The sequence below is a fragment of the Rhinopithecus bieti genome, unplaced genomic scaffold (genome assembly GCF_001698545.2).
Source record: "Rhinopithecus bieti isolate Rb0 unplaced genomic scaffold, ASM169854v2 scaffold_12689, whole genome shotgun sequence".
In the NCBI taxonomy this organism is placed as follows: domain Eukaryota; kingdom Metazoa; phylum Chordata; class Mammalia; order Primates; family Cercopithecidae; genus Rhinopithecus; species Rhinopithecus bieti.
This window is the reverse complement of record NW_016807758.1, coordinates 1,898,718-1,918,893: the sequence shown is the minus strand read 5'-3', so window position 1 is coordinate 1,918,893 and position 20,176 is coordinate 1,898,718. Positions and strand designations below refer to the sequence as shown.

Genomic DNA, 20,176 nt, shown 5'->3' with positions numbered 1-20,176 from the left:
GAGCTAGATTACACACTGTATGGAGACAGGGGCTATGAGGCTGATCCTCTTCTGAACTGCCCATCACTTAGTAGGAGTTCCATGTATATTTGCTCAAAAGGAGTGAATAAGAATATCCGTGCTGTTTGTGGGCACCGTTTACAAGAAAAAACAAGCCCAGCCCAGCCGCCTTTAAGTGGAGTATATGAGTTATTCTGAGGGATGCTGGTGATATGTGTGTGTACCTCTAGGAAAGCCTGATATGACCAATAGGTTATGCTATTACAAGAGAACAACCTCCCTTAGATGGGCCTGTTCAGTGGTTGGGGGGCTTAGGATTTTATTTTCGGTTTACGTACTATAAAACATAACCCTGAAATGTAGGCTCCTTGAGGGCAGGGACTGCTTCCTATTATCTCTCTATCCTCTGCTTTAGTCTCAATCATAATAGAATAAGGTTTAAGAGGTCGTGGTTTGGGTAGAAGAGTTGATAAGACTGACCCGATCTACTTGCAGTGCTGAGATGCAAACAATGATGACAGTGACCCATACCCTTGGGCTCATGCAGGGTGGCAGGCAATGTGCTGGGCTTCTCCATGCATTATCTCTTTAAACCCCATAACCACCTTGTGGAGTCTATTTGATGGCAAAACTGAGGGAATGAGAGGTTACCTATTATACTCAAGGACACACAGCCAGCACGCAAAGAGCCCAGGTGTGAATCCAGCTGTGACGCTGCCAAGTCCTGGCTCTTAAACACCTTGATCATCACATGGCTCACCAGAGGTGGGAGAGACTTGAGGTACTTTCATTTTTTATGTCCTTGGTATATTTTTTGTTAAATGATAAACCAAAACAGTTACAAAAATTAAGGGAAAATTTAACAAATGAACACTCTTTTTTTTTTTTTTTTTAAGACCAAGTCTTGCTCTGTCACCCAGGCGGGAGTGCAGTGGGGTGATCTCAGCTCACTGCAACCTCTGCCTCCTGGGTTCAAGCGATTGTCCTGCCTCAGCCTCCCGAGTAGCTGGGACTACAGGCGTGCGCCACCACGCCTGGCTAATTTTGTATTTTTTAGTAGAGACAAGGTTTCACCATGTTAGCCAGGCTAGTCTTGAACTCCTGACCTCAGATGATCCACCCGCCTCCACCTCCCAAAGTGCTGGGATTACAGGCGTGAACCACCGTGCCTGGCCAAACGAACACTTTTAACACATATTTGCAAAGCAACAGTGCACAACGTGATCACGGGGTTTATTAATACTGTTCATTCTTAGTGCACTGTGGGTGCTGCGGGCTGTTATGGGTCGTAACAGTGTAAGGGTGAAGTCTTGCAGAACCGTGAAGACCAAATGACCTTCCTGGGACCCTTGTGCAAGGCTCTGAGAGCAAGACCTCTGCAAAAAGGAAAAGTGAGGCTGGCTTGCTCCGGGCCCCTCTCCAGGTCTCAGCCATGACTTGGACTGGGGCGTGGGTGTCTGGTGATAACAGGCAGAACTGCAGGCCTCGCGAAGGGAGGAAGCGGTGGGAGGTCCCAGACCAGGCAGGATCCTTGCTCAACTATCCCCCATTTCTGCCAGCAGGACGGTGGTGTGCAACGACCCCGACATGACCCTGCCTCCGGCGTCCATCCCCCCGGACACCTCCAGACTGCGCCTGGAGCGGACGGCCATCCGCAGGATTCCTGCCGAGGCCTTCAGGCCTCTGGGCCGCCTGGAGCAGCTGTGGCTGCCCTACAACGCCCTCAGCGAGCTCAACGCCCTCATGCTGCGTGGCCTGCGACGCCTGCGGGAGCTGCGGCTGCCCGGCAACCGCCTCGCCGCCTTCCCCTGGGCCGCGCTCAGGGACGCCCCCCAGCTGCGGCTGCTGGACCTGCAGGCCAACCGCCTCCCGGCTGTGCCCCCTGAGGCCGCGCGCTTCCTGGAGAACCTCACCTTCCTCGATCTCTCCAGCAACCAGCTGATGAGGCTACCGCAGGAGCTGATCGTCTCCTGGGCTCACCTGAAGACCGGTATCTTCCCTCCCAGCCACCACCCCAGGCTGGTCCTAGGTAAGAGGCGGCATCCTTCACCTGGGGTCTTAGGCAAGTTACCATGCTTCTCTGAGTTTCGATTCTTTATTTGGAAAATTGAAATCATACCTGCCTTCCAGGTTTAAGCAAAGACAGTGAGATCCACAAGAGCGGCGGGTTTAGGAGCTCAATCCACAAGCCAGACTGTGGCAGTTCACATCCCAGTCATAAGAGAGGTCTTTCCAGGTCACACAACCAGGAGAAGGCCCCTGAGACTCAATTTCCCAACTCAGAGCTGAATAGGTTAGTACACTACACCACCTGCTATTTCTTCGGTTCCTTCCTGTTCCTAACAAACCAACAGCTTACCATGTCAGCTAGATCTCCTTTCCTGCCCAAGGCACCTGCCTGGTCCTGAGAATGGCAGAAGGGGCATAATTCATTCTGGAAAATTGATCTGAATTATACAACTCGTACATGAATAAATACAAACGTTTAAAATATTGCAGAAGAGGTTAAAGACCTTTCTGTCCTCTCTCCCTATTCCAATCCCTTCCCAAAAGTAGTTACTATCATCATATTTATATGCAAGCTCCCTATCTGTTCAGATACATTTCATATGCATATGTATGTACATATATATACACATACATACATGGATTCAGAAAAGTTATATGTGGGTTTTACATAAAATTCTGTCATACACACTAAGCAACACTAACTTTTTGACCCAACACTATATCTTGTAGATCTTGCTAAATTTCTACAAATGGATCGAGTTCATTTTTAAAACTACTGCACAACATTCTATAGTATACCATATCTGCACTATGTTATAAACATATTTATACTATAGTTTAGCTATTCCCCCTTTAATGGACTTTTAAATTGTTTCCATTATTTTGTTAACACCTATGATGCAACAGAGAACATTCTTGGCAATACATTCTTGTGCACATCAATGTTTCTCTAGGATAGGAACTGAGAAGTGGAATTATTAGGTCACAGAGTGTGCATATTAGACATTTAAAAACCCATCTGGGCCGGGTTTGGTGGCTTACACCTGTAATCTCAGCACTTTGGGAGGCCGAGGTGGGTGGATCACTTGAGGTCAGGAGTTTGAGATCAGCCTGGCCAATATGGTGAAACTCTGTCTCTACTAAAAATATAAAAATTAGCCAGATGTGGTGGTGGGCACCTGTAATCCTAGTTACTTGGGAGGCTAAGGCAGAAGAAAAGCTTGAACCTGGAAGGCGGAGATTGCTGTGAGCCGAGATTGCTCCACTGCACTCCAGCCTGGGCAGTGAGTGAGACTCCATATTTTTGAATGCCTTCCAATTCTAGGTGCTGGGAATACAGCAGAGAACAAAAGAGATGAAAACGTATATACTCATGGAACTAACAATTAAAATGGCCAAAATGTTTAACTTTTGCCAGTCTGGCAAGTGAAAGTTTCACTGTTGTTTAACTTTGCCTTTTACATTCATTCTTTCTGGCCCTATTGTAATAAAATGAAACCCAGGTAGCACACCACTGGAGCCAGGCATTGATGAATCTTGGGTTGCAGATGTATCATTAAGTGCATTTAACCAATGATGCAAGGCAGCAACCTCTGGTGAGACGGGGTAAGGGGGAGGTGGGAAAAGGAACTGGCACCCGTGGGTTGTGCTCAAAGAGACCTGAGAGACATGAATATCCAGTCAGATCTGAATGCACCCACCCCAACCCTTTGACGCATGTATTAAATATATCTATGTGAATGTATAAGGTATCATTGATTATTAGATATACTATTAAATTCAATAAGTCTTTGGGGACTAAAAGGAGATCATATCAAGTGCATTTATCTTGCATTTCAGTAATGTAACCCTGTAAGAAGGAATTGTGCTTTAGCATTGAGGACACATGGTACCTCATTTATGTTCTTTGACAGAGTGGGTACAATGACCTGCTTTCGGCTCTATAAGAATGCTCAATTTTAGAGTAAAGACAGTAGGGGATATATCCCAGGATTTGATTTTCTGGCCCTTTCACCCTGCTGTTTACGCCCATTTGAGCCATGTCAAAGGGACCATGACTCAAAGCAGCCACCTTCATTGCTGGGATGATGCTGAAAATACCATTTATACTGGGAGAACTGGCATCAAGGATCGGGGTCAGTGATGCATTTCTAGAAATTGATTTTGTCATATTGCGATTATTGTGGAAATACTACCTGGCCAGTGGCCTGAAAGGGAGAGTCCGAGAATGGCAACAGTAATTGCCAGTTCTGTCAGGATGCTGTATATCTACCCAGTACTTAAAATGATTTATTTTTGATTATGTTTAAAGCAATGCTGAAAAGAAAGTAATGCTATTGTATAACACAGAAAATCAAATTTCAGGTCATACTACTAGCAAGGCAAGGAACTGGGCCCGGAGGCCAGTTCTGCTGACTCTGAATGAGGACCTACCTGTCCTCCCAGAGGGGAAGGGGTGCTGGGCCTGAGGACCTTGAATATCTATCCAAATATCTTGTCTTCTTTTTCACCCCTGCAGGGCTACAGGACAACCCCTGGGCATGTGACTGCCAACTCTATGACCTAGTTCATCTTTTGGATGGCTGGGCCCCAAACTTGGCCTTCATTGAGACTGAACTGAGATGTGCCAGCCCACGCAGCCTGGCTGGAGTGGCCTTCAGCCAGCTTGAACTGAGGAAGTGCCAGGGCCCAGAGTTCCATCCAGGAGTGGCCAGCATCAGGTCCCCTTTGGGTGGCACAGCATTGCTACGCTGTGGAGCTACCGGGGTCCCTGGGCCTGAGATGAGCTGGAGGAGGGCCAATGGCAGGCCCCTTAATGGTACAGGTATGTGAGCTACAGGGATGCTGCACTGAGACCCCAGACTGGGGAGAGCAAAGCAGTGCCCCAAATGGGGGTTTGGCAGGGCCAGAGGGAAGTTGTCTAAGCAAAGCTGGGCTTCCATCTGTCTGAGTTGAGTTTGATGGGGAGCTTCCCAGAGGCAAGTCACCATGACAACAGATTCAACAATGACAATGGCTCTTGACCTGTCCTATCATATCCCACCAACCACTCTATAGAGACTGGGGGCCCACACTGAGAGAACAAAAAGCTGACTTTTTGGTGGAAGATCCTCTTTTAGTGTCTTAATATTTATAATAAGTTTACCAGTTGTAAATATTAAACCAGAATTTCCTGGAGTAATTAATGATGTGAGCTACCATCTATGGAGCTCTTCATGTTGTTCTAGCACAGTGCTAAGTGTATTATGCACATAATGACATTGAACTTCAGAGAGCAACCCAGTTTTCCTTCTTATTTTGCATATAAGTAAACTGAGGCTCTGAGAGGCTAAATGCTACATTACACAGCTCATACATGGAGGAGCTGCGGTTCCAGCACAATCTAGCGGGTCGCCTTTGCAAAATTCCAGGGCCCTTAAGAACATAGTGGGTTGGCTGGGCATGGTGACTCACACCCAGTCCTAGCACTCTGGGAGGATGAGGCAGGAGGATCGCTGGAGTCTAGGAGTTATCAGCATGGGCACCATAGTGAGACCTTGTCACAAAAAACAAACAAACAAACAAAAAACTGCTGGGCATGGTGGCATGTGCTTGTGGTCCAGCTACTCAGGAGGCTGAAGTGGGAGGATCACTTGAGCCTGGGAGTTCCAGGCTGGAGTGAGCCACGGTCACACCGCTGCACTCCAACCTGGATGACAGAGCAAGACTTTATCTGAAAAAAGCTAACAACAACAAAAAAACCCATAGTGTGAGCTTGTCAGATTTAGAAGGCATCATTCTTAGGCTCTGCCTCAGCCTGGGGCTCCAGAGGCTCCCCACCTATGAGCCCAAGGTAATATTGATCCCCTTGACTAGTCTAAGAAAAGTTGAATGACTACCAGTGTTTTCTCAGGATGACACCTGAGTGTGCACCAGCTGGGGCTGTGAACTTGGCCCTGAAAGGCAGCTTGGGGCAGATGGGCCCATTTGTTCTCCCTCACATGCCTGTTTTCCTCCTAGTGCATGAGGAAGTCTCCAGTGACGGCACGAGCTGGACTCTGCTGGGCCTGCCTGCAGTGTCCCACCTTGACTCCGGAGACTACATCTGCCAAGCCAAGAACTTCCTGGGAGCCTCTGAGACTGTTATCTCCCTGATTGTCACTGAGCCACAGACTTCCACAGAACACAGCGGGAGCCCAGGGGCACTATGGGCAAGGACAGGCGGTGGAGGGGAAGCCGCTGCTTACAACAACAAGCTGGTGGTCAGGCATGTCCCCCAGATTCCCAAACCCTCTGTCCTGGCCACTGGACCCTCTGTGCCCAGCTCAAAGGAGGAGCTGACCCTCCAGCACTTCCAGATGGATGCCCTGGGAGAGCTCTCTGATAGGCGGGTGGGACCCTCAGAGGCACAAGTGGTGAGGTCTGTGAAGGTGGTGGGAGACACTTACCACAGCGTGTCCTTGGTGTGGAAGGCACCCAAGGCTAAGAACACAACTGCCTTCAATGTCCTCTATGCGGTCTTTGGGCAGCACAGCATGCGGCGGGTGATTGTGCAGCCTGGGAAGACCAGAGTGACCATCACTGGGCTGCTGCCCAAGACCAAGTATGTGGCGTGTGTCTGCGTGCAGGGCCTGGTGCCCCGGAAGGAGCAATGTGTTATCTTCTCCACCAATGAAGTGGTGGATGCTGAGAACACTCAGCAGCTCATCAATGTGGTGGTGATCAGTGTGGCTGTCGTCATTGCCCTGCCTCTCACGCTGCTTGTCTGCTGCGGCGCTCTTCAGAGGCGCTGCCGAAAGTGCTTCAACAGGGACTCCACTGAGGCCACAGTTACCTACATCAACCTAGAGAGACTGGGCCACAGCGAGGATGGCTTGGAGGAGCTGTCCCGGCACAGTGTCAGCGAGGCCGACAGGCTTCTCTCAGCTCGTTCCAGTGTGGACTTTCAGGCCTTTGGAGTCAAAGGGGGCAGGAGGATCAATGAGTACTTCTGCTGAGGGATGTGCCTCCACAACTCACACACCTGCCCACCCACTCTCTTTCTTTAACTCTGACACCTGAATACATGATCACCCACTCTTACCTGCTTGGGTACCTGCTTACACAGATACTTACACACAACAACAGCAGCAGCAGCTACTGCAACAACCACTAACACTTGTTAAGCACTTACTATAGGCTAGAAAGTGTTCTAAGTGCTAAATTCTTGTAACAATCATTTGCAGCAGGCACCACTATTCTCTCCATTTCTCTAGGGTGGGGGGTTAAGAAACTTGCCTGTATCAGTCAGCTTTTGCTGTATAACAAATGAAAGCAAAATCTTAGTGATATATAGCAGTGAACACTTATTTTCACACTCACAGGGCTGTGGGTTGATTAGGATGGCTCTGCTCTGTGTGTTTCGTTTGGAGCCTGGGCTGGAGAGTAGCAGTGGGTACCAGGGGCAGGTTTCTCTCATGGTGCAGTTGAATGATAATAGAGGAATGATTTTTCATGCAATGCCTGTTAAGTTCTTAGTTCAGAATTGGTATACTGCCACTTCTGTCCATATTCTATCTGCCAAAGCAAGTCTCATGGCCAAACCCAAGTTTAGCACGGCAAGTAAGGGCACTTCTCCCCTGGAGGTGACGGTAGAGCAGGGAATATGTGCTAAACAGTGATTTAATCTTCATTGCCCAGGATTACACAGCTAGGCAAATTTAGGTAACTCTGAGATTTGGACCACGCAGTTGGGATCCACGGTTAAAAGTTCTTACCATTCTCCTGTACTGCACCTTGATTACATTTATGCTAATTCAAAGGCACTCACACACACCATCTCTCTATGCATTAGCCATACTGGTAGTTACCCATCCTCACTAACACACACACCATACTCATAACCCACTGTGCCCTCACTGAATTCTAATATTTATTCTCGAAGTGCTATTCTGCCTGGAAACAATCATTTGATTTTTTGATAAATGCTAGAGTTTGAGACAATGCCCAAGAGAACATTGCTCATTTGCTTTTAGAATATCGGGCTGGAGGGATCCAAGAGATCTCATTACACTCTATGCTGTCTGGCACATTCAATTCTGCCCCCATGCAGCAGCCTTTGTGATTCTTACCAAAACCTACCTGGGTTCTTGAAGGTGTCTCAGAGCCTTCCTGGTTGCTCAAGTTATTTCAAAGGAAAATTCCTGTTTGCTTTTTCTTAGAGCTAGGAAACCACTGAGATGTTATCTCTGTGCACTGGGGAAAGTGAATGTTCCCAGCATAAGGCTCAATTTGTTTCTTGTTTATAGAGCTGATCTCTGGCATGAGTAGCATCCAGGGTACCTGTGCCAAGTCCTTTGGGTAGCAACTGAAGAAATTTTGGGACAGCAAGTGATCAAAGAAAATTGTTTTGCTAATGTTATGCAAGAAACTCCAAGTATTTGCAAGTATTATGTCACGTGATTTATTAGATATAAGCCAGTGTGATACAGTGCTTCCTAAAATTACTGTACTCCCCCTCACATTTACAAAAGACCTTTCCATATATTTCACTCAGTTTTCTCACATGTGATACTCATCACAACCCACTATGGAGGCGGGGCTGTTTGATTTTACAGACGAGGACCAAAGAGTTGAATGATTTATACAAGGAAGTGATGAATTCTCTTTCAGAATCCAGTTCTCTGACAACTTTCTCATCAGGCTGAGGGTCTTTATTCAGTATCAGTCCCTGCAGTGTGGTCCACAGCAGGTTCACTATAGAAATTGACTTTTTAAAAATCGCTGAAACCTGGGATCAGAACCATGAGAGCACCCATGCACATGAGCATGGAATTTCCATTCTTGGATATCTTCTGCCACCACCTGGAGGGTGCACCTGACTATAACTTGTGGACCATAGACATTGGTAAGAGAGGCTGTTTTGTTGAAAGATAACAAAGACACTGTATACATTGGGAGCCAGCAAACTTTTTTCCTGTAAAGAAAGGCAAATAGTAAATATTTTAGGCTCTGTTGCTACTACTTACCTCTGCTGATGGGATGCAAAAGCAGCCATAGACAATATGTAAATTAGTAGTTATGGATGTCTTCCAATAAGACACTTTTTACAAAACGGGTGACAGGCTGGATTTGACCCTGAGACTGTAGTTTGTTTATCCCTTATGAAGATTTAGAAAGGCATTTCTGGTGAGTTTTTGGAGACCCAAGACTCAATTCTGACTATTTGATAAATGAGAGTGATAGACACCCCCAAAATTAGGACAAATGTAAACACAGTAGATGAAAGCAGTCATCTGTTGAAGTGATCAGGGTGTTGCCTTTAAATGATTGTGTGAACAATCATGATGGGACAGTTATTGACCTAAAGACAAGTAACATGTAGCCCAGTTTTACTGAGTCTTGTTTGAAGAAAAATCAGGAACTTAAAAGCAAGAAATCTGTAGTATTTATCTGATGTTAACAGAGAGAGAGAGAGAGAGAGAGAGAGAGAGTTCAATCTTGCCAACGATCCAATGGTTTATTGGGACCTATTTTCATGGTCTGGATGGAAAGGCCTCTGATATGGTTTGACTGTGTCCCCACCCAAATCTCACCTTGAATTGTAATAATACCCACGAATCAAGGGTGGGGCCAGGTGGAGATCATTGAATCACGGGGGCAGTTTTCCCCATACTGTTCTCGTGGTAATGAATAAGTCTCATGGGATTTGATGGTTTTATAAATGGAAGTACCTCTGCACAAGTCCTTTTACCTGACACCACGTAAGACATGCCTTTGCTCCTCCTTGCCTTCTGCCATGATTGTGAGGTCTCTCCAGCCATGTGGAACTGTGAGTCCCCTAAACCTCTTTTTCTTTATAAATTACCCAGTCTTGGGTATGTCTTTACCAGCAGCGTGAAAATGGACTAATACAGCCTCCAAGATGATAAGCCTTCCAATACTCATCTGTCAACCTTCCTTTGTGTATCCTGTCTTCCCTGGTTTGCTCTTGTAGAGAAGAATAATCCTGGATTATGTCCATGAATATTCAAGTCATGGGAAGAAACACATTCTTATTGTAAAAAATAAAATGATGTCTGGCTTATCTTAGTCTTTTAGTATGTGAGTCTGATGAGTATGAGTTAGTCCCTGAAAATTGAATGCCCTCTGAGTATCCTGGCAAAAGAATTTCTGGCCTTCCAATGCTGAAGACCAATTTGGGCCATGGGGAGGCTGCAGCATAACTGGCCTTGGAAGCCTGGTTTGGAGGTTGGTTGGAATCATAGCATCCTCATGATGTCTTTTTATGACTGCAGCATGGTTATAGTCCACATGATTAAGCAGAGAATATGTCCAAGGTCACTTGCCCATTGTAGTTGCTGGGTACAAAATGGCAAATACAGAAATTGTGCTCTGGAAAGTGAATGTGGGCTATCAAACCTAGGCTATCAATCAAGGGATTCAGTGAGCAGTTTGTCTAGAGGACAAGAGCTGGAAATTTTTGTCTTGATTATCATGTAATCTAACAAAGACAAAAATCAACATACAAGTACCTGAGCATATTCATTCACAAGGGCATTGTAGTTAAGATAGGTTAGATTTATGCTTAGGCAACCATTCCCAAATGTCCCCGGCTTAACACAGAAAAATGTATTCCTATTCCACACACTCTACTTAAGTTTGGGAAATGAAGAAGGAGGGAGGGCTCTGCTTCACTTGTTTACTCAAGGACATGATTGGGAAGGCTCTACCATTTGGAATGTCAGTGATTGCCACAATAAGGAAAAAGATAAATTGGAAGATCGGGTTAGGGCTTTTCAAACCTCATTTCTTATAACATTTCATTAGCCAGATCAAGAGTCTTGTAGCCCACCTATTTCAAGGAGGCTTGGAAAGGTCATCTTTTGTGTGTCTGCCACAGGCCTACCTCAGAGTGTGGGTAGCTGAGGCAGCATCTCAGACATGCTAGCAGCAGAGGATGGGGGTGGGAAAGAGTGCTAGCTTTAGAGAAAGGGAGTACAGCATGTCTGCTCTCTGATAGGATGCCCAGTTCTCTGTCTGAGGTATCCCAGTGTTTTACTAATATTGGAAAGGTGAGTGGCATTTTTCAATTGAATGGACAGGACACTCTCCTATTAAGATTCTATTAAGACAAGCCAGGGAGCTGCCTCCCTGAAGCCATTTATATCTAAGCAATTCACAAGCACAGAGTAATTCCTCCCCCATGACTCTGTCTCTATGGAGAATTTTAAGAGCCTAGTTCTGAAAAGCATCCTGCAAGAGGGAAGATGGGTTATAATATTCCCAGACCCTCTTGCCATTTTTGTTAGGGTCTCTTGAGTTCGGGTACTACACTTAACCACACGTTGTTTAACATAAATAATTTGACCCACGCTAACTTTAATTGTCCTGGTCTCCTGCCTCAGTTTCCAAGAGAGCCACTCCCTGTGTTCATATGCCAAATAAGGAAACCAGAGAATAAGGGGATCAGGAAAGAGTAGGGGGCAGTAGAGAAGTGGCCTAGATGATTCTAGAGATAGCATGCCAGTGGGTGTGCTTCATGAGCTTCCCGCAGACTTCTGGGAAGTTGGATGGTGCTGGATTCATTTGAAAAGGCTAGCATGAGATGGAAAGACAGGAAACTGGGGGGAATGGAAGACTCTTAAGATCTTTATCCTTTGGGGCAAGGGGAGGGAAAGGAATCCACTAGTGGTTTGGAATAGTCATTAATTGAATCACATATTTCCATGAAACAAGCCTGGCAAAGCCTTAGCAAACCTGGTAGGGTACTTTGGAGTGATAATTGCTCATTAGAGTTTTCCCCCATCAGGGCAAACTGGCCAGGCCCTCACCACCCTCAGTCACTGGATGTGGGATGTGGCTGTCTTGGGAAGAACATGACCTCATGCAAGCACTCCTTGCAGCTGAGCATCCACTCATCCCTTGAAGGGGGATCTAGGCAGCACATCGCCATACGTATGACAAACTTTGTGCTGATAGTTCTCGCTCTGTTTTGGATTTTTACCTTGAGACAAACTCCAGTGATCCAGCCAGGTTTTAGAGGTAGACTCTTTGGAAACTCCTGCAAATATATCTGGCTTGGATGGAAAGCCTGGAGTGTAATCAGCTTAGTTGGTGACCCATTTCCCCCCTCACTGGTTAGCTAAGCGGATTTTCTTTGCTGAGGCCTTTTGTAGGGTACGATGTATATCGTGAGTCTTAAAGGAACTCATGGAATTTCAATATTCAACTGGAAGTGCCCTAGTTAATAGGGATGTAGACTTTTCAGATCTTAAAGAGTTTGTCGGTGGGAGGAGGATTCATGGGCACCAACTGTGTGCTAGGTGTTGTGTTTAACATAATCTCAAAATTTTCTAAAAATATGGCTGGATGTAGTGGCTTGCACCTGTAATCCCAGTTACTTGGGAGGCTGAGAAGTTTGAGACCAGCCTGGGCAACAGAGTGAGACCCCATCTCTGAAAAACTATAAAATTAAAAAATAATGAAAATAAATTCCTGGAAACATTATGAGGTATTTGTTACTATTTTCACTATGCAGAGGAGAATCACAGAAATTACTTTACATTCCAAAGATCTCAAGACCCAGAAGCACAAGCAAGAGATAAGACTCCTTGGGACAGGGTCTATAATAGGTTTGCCCTCGACCCTGTTCCTTTCATTGGGCAAGAGTATAGCTTAAAGCAAATGATCAATAAATATTTGTGGAATAAATGAAGAGTGAAAGAGCAAGCATGTAATATTGTATGTATCTCTTTTTAAAATGTAGGTTGTTCATTTTGATGAAGTGAAATACACAGTATTAAGGAAAGGTTGTGAAGTCCAAGAAAATAATCTTTTGGTTTAATCAGAAAATACCATTTTGTATTTGAAACTGGTGATACAAGCTGCAGAGGCAGGTGTCTTGATGCAGTAGAAGCATGACTACACCACCCGTGGGGTTGGGAAGAGAACAAATGATGGGAATGAACACAGAATTACTTTGTTACTCATTACCTATTTTCACTTTGAGAAAATGATTGGAAATTCTAGGTTTCAGGAATCAACTGCAAATGATGAAGCATTAGATGGATTCTGGCCAAATCCCCTGAACAATGGTGCTTAGAATAGCACTGCCTGCTTGTTTCTCAGACTTCTTTTTAAGACCCTGAGAAATGTAGAATCTGTATGGAATTGGACAACTGACTTGGAGTTTACTTTTCAGACTCAAGAATCACACAAATGTTGAATTTCCTGACCCTAGTTAAGAGACATTGATCCCCCTTCGTGTGTTCTGACTGAACCTGTGATCTGGGCTGTAACAGACCTCAGAGCTCCCAGGAGCTTTCCTGCTGCTGTGCGACCTACATCACTATGGATTACCAATAATAGGATTTGCTACTCGGAAGCTGGGGCGATACTTATTCAAAACTCACAACGTATTTTCTTACAGAGAAATATGGCTTCAGTTTTTCATCACTTCCTGTTAGTTCTGGTCTTTCTGGATACACGTGCAGCTCAGCCTTTCTGTCTGCCAGGATGCACTTGTTCAGAGGAGAGTTTTGGCAGGTGCGCTCTGCTGGCCAGATGTTAGAGGGTTATGGGGAATGGGTTTTCTTTGGGGATGATGTGGAGTGGAAGCAGGCTTAGAATTGGCAGGAAATCAGCAAATCTCTATGAGACTCATTCTAGTTGGGACTGAACTTTGCTGAACTGTGCATTTTTACCAAAATGAGTCTAACCCTTTTATTTCAATATTTTTATTCTGATTCACATGTCTAATGCCAGGATCAGCCTGACCCCACTTTCCAGTTCCTTGTTGTTTATCTTAAAGTTGTTCTGGTTTCTTGTACAGGACTCTGCAGTGCATATCTGTCTCCTTGGGAAAGATCCCTGGGAACCTTTCTGAAGAGTTCAAGCAAGTGAGAATTGAAAACTCACCCTTATTTGAGATGCCCCAAGGGTCTTTCATCAACATGAGCACCTTGGAATATCTTTGGCTCAACTTTAACAATATTAGTGTGATCCACCTGGGAGCCCTGGAGCATCTGCCAGAACTGAGGGAGCTGAGACTCGAGGGGAATAGGCTCCGCTCAGTACCATGGACAGCGTTCCGTGCCACCCCTCTCCTGAGGGTCTTGGATCTCAAACGCAATAAGATTGATGCACTCCCTGAGCTGGCTCTTCAATTCTTGGTCAGCCTGACCTACCTTGACCTATCCTCCAATAGGCTTACAGTTGTATCCAGAAGTGTCTTCCTGAATTGGCCAGCCTACCTGAAACGCCGGCAGCCTGACTGTGGGGCTGGGATTCTCTCCAGCCTGGTAGTGGCGCTGCATGACAACCCCTGGGTATGTGACTGTCGCCTAAGGGGGCTTGTCCAGTTTGTCAAGTCCATTACCCTCCCAGTCATCCTGGTGAATTCCTACCTGATATGCCGGGGCCCTCTCTCCAAGGCAGGGCAGCTTTTTCATGAAACTGAGCTTAGTGCTTGCATGAAGCCACAGATCTCAACCCCCAGTGCCAATGTCACCATCCGGGTGGGACAGAATGTAACCCTGCGATGCTTGGCACAGGCCAGCCCCTCACCATCCATTGCATGGACTTATCCCCTGAGTATGTGGAGAGAATTTGATGGTAAGCCACATGCACCCTCTCAGTGTATCTGGAGGGAATGGAGAGGTCTGTAGCAATCCCATCTTCATTAGAGAGGTTCAAAGCTGGGTCAATCACGAAGGATGGGTGCAAGTAAGATTGGGATAGCTCTGAATTATGCTCACTAGAACAGAAAAGATTCCAAGGTAGTGTTCCATTACTGGCATTATTTTAAATGTTTGCATACAGATCTCTCTAGAGCACATACACATATGTAAACACACATTTCAGGGCTAATTTAATATCTTAAGTAAATATTATAAAATTTTACATGAGCAGATATAGTCTTTGGGAATCTTCTAGATGCAAAACACTGGACCATGTATTTTAGAATTCTAGAATTTTTACTAGGACTGATTCTAGAGATGATCTATTACTTACTTCCTTAACTTGCCTGAACAGAATCACCTGGGGTGCTTGTTTGAAATAACATTGACATAAAATTGTTCAGCTCTTATTGGCTTGAATTTGTAATACTGGGACCCAGGGAAAGGAAGTGACCTCTGTGGGCCCCGGGGCTGGAATTCAAACCTGCCTCTTCTTTCCTGGAACCCTGTGCTCTGTTTTCATACCTCAGCTGGGATTACCTTTCATGCTACTCTGTAGGGTTGGGCACATCACAAAGCCAGGGATGGCCTCCCTGGGAGTATCCCGAAGCTGCAAAGAAAAATCTTTGTACATTCCTCATGTCCTGTCTTCTGTTCTCTGTCTAGAAGACAACTAGGAATAGCTGGGTAAAACTTGGGAAATACAGTCATTTGCCCAGACATTTGTTATACTTTATGACAAACCTCTGGATGGTTCAAAAACTACCCAATTAACTGAATTTTCACATTTTTATATTGTTTTGATCATACCTTATTGGTTTGACATTCAATATCGATGAAATAAAAATATAGGATTTATTGTTGTATCCTCTTTGAAAACCAAGAAATGCATCCAGGTGTTGTATTTTGTGGTGCTCTATAATCACTCTTTGGCAACATGTTATATATAATCTCTCCATAAAAATATAAGCTAAGACTGAACACTTACCTTCAAACTAATGAGGTAGTTGATTGCTTATCATCCCATTTTATTGACAAGAAAACTGATGTCAAGAAAATTTAAGCAACTTGCCCAGGACCACATAGGATAGGAGCTCCATTAGGGATAGGAGCCCAGGCATGTGGCTCCAGGTTCTGAGAGTAAGAAGATACTTCTTGAAGCTCATAATATCACACAATCACATAGTTGCAAGAACTCTCCTGAAAACCATGGCTCAGGAAGGCAAAGGTGGTTTGGTGGGTGCAGTTAGTGAAGTTGAAAGAGTATGGTCTTCATAGATTGAAGAGCCAGGTCCCAGATGAATTGTTGCTTCTGAACACCTCTCACTATGGGCAGGTTGACGGATTGCTCCAATCCTCAACATCCTATGTGTAAAAATCAGTTACTTATCTTACAGGATTGCTGGGAGGCAAACACCTAACACCAGATACAAGGTTCATAAGAGGTTACCACCATCTTTTAACACAAACAACAACAACAACAAAAACCAAAGCAAAACAAAACAAAAACTGGCATTGCTAAACACTTTGCCGCAGTCTATCAGATAAATGCACAGCTGTTTTCCTTTTCTTTCCACCCAGTGTTGACATCTTCTACTGGAGAAGACACTGCTCTGTCGGAGCTGGCCATCCCTGCTGCCCACCTGGTAGACAGTGGTAATTACACCTGCATGGCCTCCAACTCCATTGGCAAGAGCACCCTTGTAATCTCTCTCCACGTCCAGCCTGCCCAGGCCCTACGTGCACCTGATTCTCTTTCCATCCCCTCAGAGGGCAATGCCTATGTTGACCTGCGGGTTGTCAAACAGACAGTGCATGGCATTTTGCTGGAGTGGCTTGCAGTGGCTGACACCTCTGAGGAGGAGTGGTTCACCCTCCACATTGCATCGGATGAAGCCTTCAGGAAGGAGGTGGTTCACATCGGCCCCGGAATCAATACTTATGCTGTGGATGACCTCCTTCCTGGCACAAAATATGAGGCCTGCCTCAGCCTAAAGAACCAGCCTCCACACCAGGGCCAGTGTGTAGTTTTTGTAACAGGCAGAGATGGTGGTGGGCTAGAGGCACGTGAGCGCCTTCTGCATGTCACAGTGGTCCTGTGTGTGGTGCTGCTTGCAGTGCCTGTGGGCGCCTATGCCTGGGCAGCCCAGGGCCCCTGCAGCTGCAGCAAGTGGGTCCTGTGCTACTGTCTTCATTGCAGGAAAGCCCCCAGCTGCCCCCCTGCAGCCCCGCAGTGCAGGGATGGCTCCTTTAGAGAACATCCAGCTGTCTGTGATGATGGTGAAGGGCACATAGACACTGAGGGGGACAAGGAGAAAGAAGGAACGGAAGAAAACAGCTGAACAACCCAGGCCATGGGGTGGAAACGGCTTGGGCTTCAAGCCTCTGAAACCAACCCTCTGCAGCAGCTCCATCCATTTATCCAACAAGTATATATTGAGCACCCACTGTCTTCCAAGCACTGAACTTGACACAGGGGGTTCGAGAGTAAAAAGGGAAACACAGTCTTTATCTTCATGATAAAGGGGACATAGTCATTATCTTCATAAAGTTAAAGTCAATGAAGATTTGTCCTATCAAATTAATCATTTTATTATACATGGTGATTAGAAATTGCTAAATATTACTCTTTGCATATACATAGCCTTATAACATTTGCATGTTTATACGTAACATCGACGTATAACATTTTACATACATTATCCTGTAAATGAAGGTAGACGTCTACCCACTTTTTATAGATGAAGAAACTGCAGCCTGGACAGTTCAATGATACGCCCAGAGTCTGCATCTGGCAGGAGGCAGAAGCCCCATTCAAAAGAGGTTCCAATTCCGTTGTTTCCTTGAATATCTGTTTTGCAGTATTCTTGTGTCTTTCATTGTTTATAAAGTGTGACCCTCTTTCTTCATGACGAACTCCCAATGAGATCACATAAATGTTCAAAAGAGCTGCCCATCAGGGTGATGAGAGCTGTTGGGTAATGTGAGTTTTTTTTGTGGGTATCTGTTCCCCTGTGAGCAGCCCGTGGTGCTACTGGGCAGGCTGGAGCCATTAGCACCAAGGAAGTGCAGGGGATTGGCTGCAGCCCTGGGTCTGGCAGAAAGCAGACTCTGCAGGGCCATACCCAGAAGGAAGAGCACCCATATGTCCGCTGCTTTCCCCTAGTCAATGTCTCAAGCCCTCCTATGAAATCCATAAGAGGTGGGCATTTCCTCTTAGCTGGACCTATGTGGAATGGAGGGGCCCCAAGAACCCCAGCATCAGCTCGTTGTCCCTCTGAACAGCCCTTCTAGGGGAGACCATTCCCAGGATTTAATCCACATCTGTCTCCCTGCAGTTTCCCTCGCTGGCCACATGGAAACCTTTAGAAGAGTGTAAACGTGAACTAGCCTTGTTGTGACATCACACGTGTTTCCTCCTTCCCATGATTTTTACCCATTCGTCATCATCCTTTTAGGCCTCTCTCAAGTGTATACATTACGTCTTCCACAGAGCCTTCCTTGACTTCACACCTCTGGGGAAAAGGACAGTAAGCACACTGTGTTCCTTGGTTGTGAGACATTTACAGGCAAAGACTGACCTTCCTCACTGTGGCCACTGCACTCGTCTAATACCTGGATTATGTTCATAATCAATGTTAGTTATAATAAATTTTAAAAAATTGAAGACGGCTCTCATTTTCAGACTAATTGTTCACCCATTTCTTCAGGTTCTACTCATTTGTTTTCTTCTGGGCACTAGAAAAAAAAATTCTAAATTAAAAAAAAATTCAGGATAGGGTCTCACTATGTTGCCTGGGCTGGTCCCAAACTCCTGGCCTCAAGCTATCCTCCCATCTCAGTCTCCCAAGTACTGGGATTACACCTGGCAAAAATCACTTTTAAAAGAAATTTTTTAATCACGCCAAAAGTAGAGAGAATCTCATTCCTCCTCTTCTGTCAGCTTCAGCAAGTTTTAACATTTTCCAAGCTTTTTTTAATCTTGTCCTTGCCCTCAACAATTTTTTTAACTGGAGTGTTTTAAAACAAATACAAAGCTTCACACCAGTTTACCTGTAAATGTTTTAGTTTGAAGTCTAACAGATGAAGTTTAAAAAAAAATAACCAAAATTATCACTCTTAAGAACATATATTTTTAAATTATATGGTCATATATATATTTAGATATGCACATGTGTACAACACACACATACATGTAATGTAGTGGAGAATTTATTTATGTGGAATTTCCTATGATAAATTTTTGAAGAAAAGTGGTTGGAGCAAGAAAAGAACTTGTACTTCTCGTGGCCTCTGTGTACTTCCTTTCACAGCATCAAGGGGGGTTGATATGGTTTGGCTGTGTCCCCACCCAAATCTCATCTTCAATTGTAGTTTCCATAATCTGTACATATCATGCCATTTCCCCCATGCCATTTTCATGATAGTGAGAAAGTTCTCACAAGATCTGATGGTTTTATAAGGGGCTTCCCCTTCCCTCAGTTCTCATTCTTCTCTCTCCTGCTGCCGTGTGAAGAAGGACATGCTTGCTTCCCCTTCCACCATGATTGTTAACTTTCCTGAGTTCTCCCCAGTCATGCTGAACTGTGAGTCAACTAAACCTGTTTCCTTTATAAATTACCCAGTCTCAGGTATGTCTTTATTAGCAGCATGAGAACGAACTAATACAGTGGTCTATGGATCTTGAGGGTGCAGCCATCATGAAATGGCCTGGGCTACCATGAAGGTGAGAGTGGATGTTCCGACCTTCACGCCAAGCAAAAGAGGCTTGGTGGTGCACATGAGACAGAGGAGTCAGGAGGAGGGAAGGGCTGTGGAAGAGGAGAAAGCAGTGCTGGGGGGGAGCCAGGAGCATGATGGTGGGCAGGGCAGTATTCAGCTGCTTCTGTAAACATGTAAATTTAGGGAGAGGGGAAATGGTCTAGGGAGGATTTCTGAGAATCTGATACTTTTTAAGATGCTTGCGCTGCCCCTTGAAAAACCCTAGAGTAAAGATTCATGTTACTCAGATTGAATAAGGCAATTTCATAGTGGGGATGCAAGAATAGACCCTGACTTGAATGTGGTTTCTTGGGCTTAAATTTTGGTTTTCTTACTGGCTTTGTTGTACCAGGGAAGTTACTCTCTTTTCATGTAGCTTAGTCTTCTCACCTATAAAATAGAGTAATAATAGTATCTTAGTTTTCTCACCTGTAAAATGGGGATAATAACAGTCCTTACCTCATAGCATTATTCTGATAATTATACAAGGCTTTTTTTAGAAAAACATGTAAAGTTCTCAGAACAATAGCTGGCACATAGTAGACCCTCAATAAATGTCACAATCATGAATGTTACCATCATTTCAGGCATCTGCGTCAGTTTGTGCTTTCTTTGAATGTGACTCAACACATAGACAGGGCCATTTGGAATATCAGATCTTAGTAGGACTACACACATGTGTATATTTGTAAATATTTATATGTAATAATATGTTATCTAGGCTAATATCCTTCACATATTCTGTTTAATTCATGTTAAAAAGATGC

At 45.0% G+C, this 20,176-nt stretch overlaps 2 protein-coding genes across 3 annotated transcripts; both read left to right on the top strand.

The window, feature by feature from the left end:
- Window positions 1-1,278: 1,278 nt before the first annotated feature.
- LRIT1 (leucine rich repeat, Ig-like and transmembrane domains 1) lies at window positions 1,279-7,955 on the top strand. Its single transcript, XM_017883725.1, has 3 exons — window positions 1,279-2,029; window positions 4,529-4,834; window positions 6,010-7,955. Exons 1-3 carry the CDS (start codon window positions 1,588-1,590, stop codon window positions 6,984-6,986), a joined length of 1,725 nt encoding a protein of 574 aa, XP_017739214.1. The 5' UTR covers window positions 1,279-1,587; the 3' UTR covers window positions 6,987-7,955.
- Window positions 7,956-13,342: 5,387 nt separating this feature from the next.
- LRIT2 (leucine rich repeat, Ig-like and transmembrane domains 2) lies at window positions 13,343-18,332 on the top strand. Of its 2 annotated transcripts, XM_017883726.1 has the most exons (4): window positions 13,406-13,515; window positions 13,802-14,583; window positions 16,046-16,093; window positions 16,230-16,990. In XM_017883726.1, the coding sequence occupies exons 1-4, from the start codon at window positions 13,406-13,408 to the stop codon at window positions 16,988-16,990; spliced, it is 1,701 nt and encodes a 566-aa protein (XP_017739215.1). The 2 variants fall into 2 exon arrangements, with proteins under 2 accessions (XP_017739216.1, XP_017739215.1); XM_017883727.1 differs by lacking the exon at window positions 16,046-16,093 and having other exon boundaries at window positions 13,343-13,515; window positions 16,230-18,332.
- Window positions 18,333-20,176: the final 1,844 nt, after the last annotated feature.

Bases quoted from the DNA above. Each gene is read 5' to 3' on its own strand.
- LRIT1 (XM_017883725.1), top strand. From the start codon at position 1,588: ATGACCCTGCCTCCGGCGTCCATCCCCCCGGACACCTCCAGACTGCGC. The intron at 2,030-4,528 runs GTAAGAGGCGGC...TCACCCCTGCAG, and splicing joins CCACCCCAGGCTGGTCCTAG to GGCTACAGGACAACCCCTGG. The intron at 4,835-6,009 runs GTATGTGAGCTA...TTTTCCTCCTAG, and splicing joins CAGGCCCCTTAATGGTACAG to TGCATGAGGAAGTCTCCAGT.
- LRIT2 (XM_017883726.1), top strand. From the start codon at position 13,406: ATGGCTTCAGTTTTTCATCACTTCCTGTTAGTTCTGGTCTTTCTGGAT. The intron at 13,516-13,801 runs GTGCGCTCTGCT...TTTCTTGTACAG, and splicing joins TCAGAGGAGAGTTTTGGCAG to GACTCTGCAGTGCATATCTG. The intron at 14,584-16,045 runs GTAAGCCACATG...CTTATCTTACAG, and splicing joins TATGTGGAGAGAATTTGATG to GATTGCTGGGAGGCAAACAC.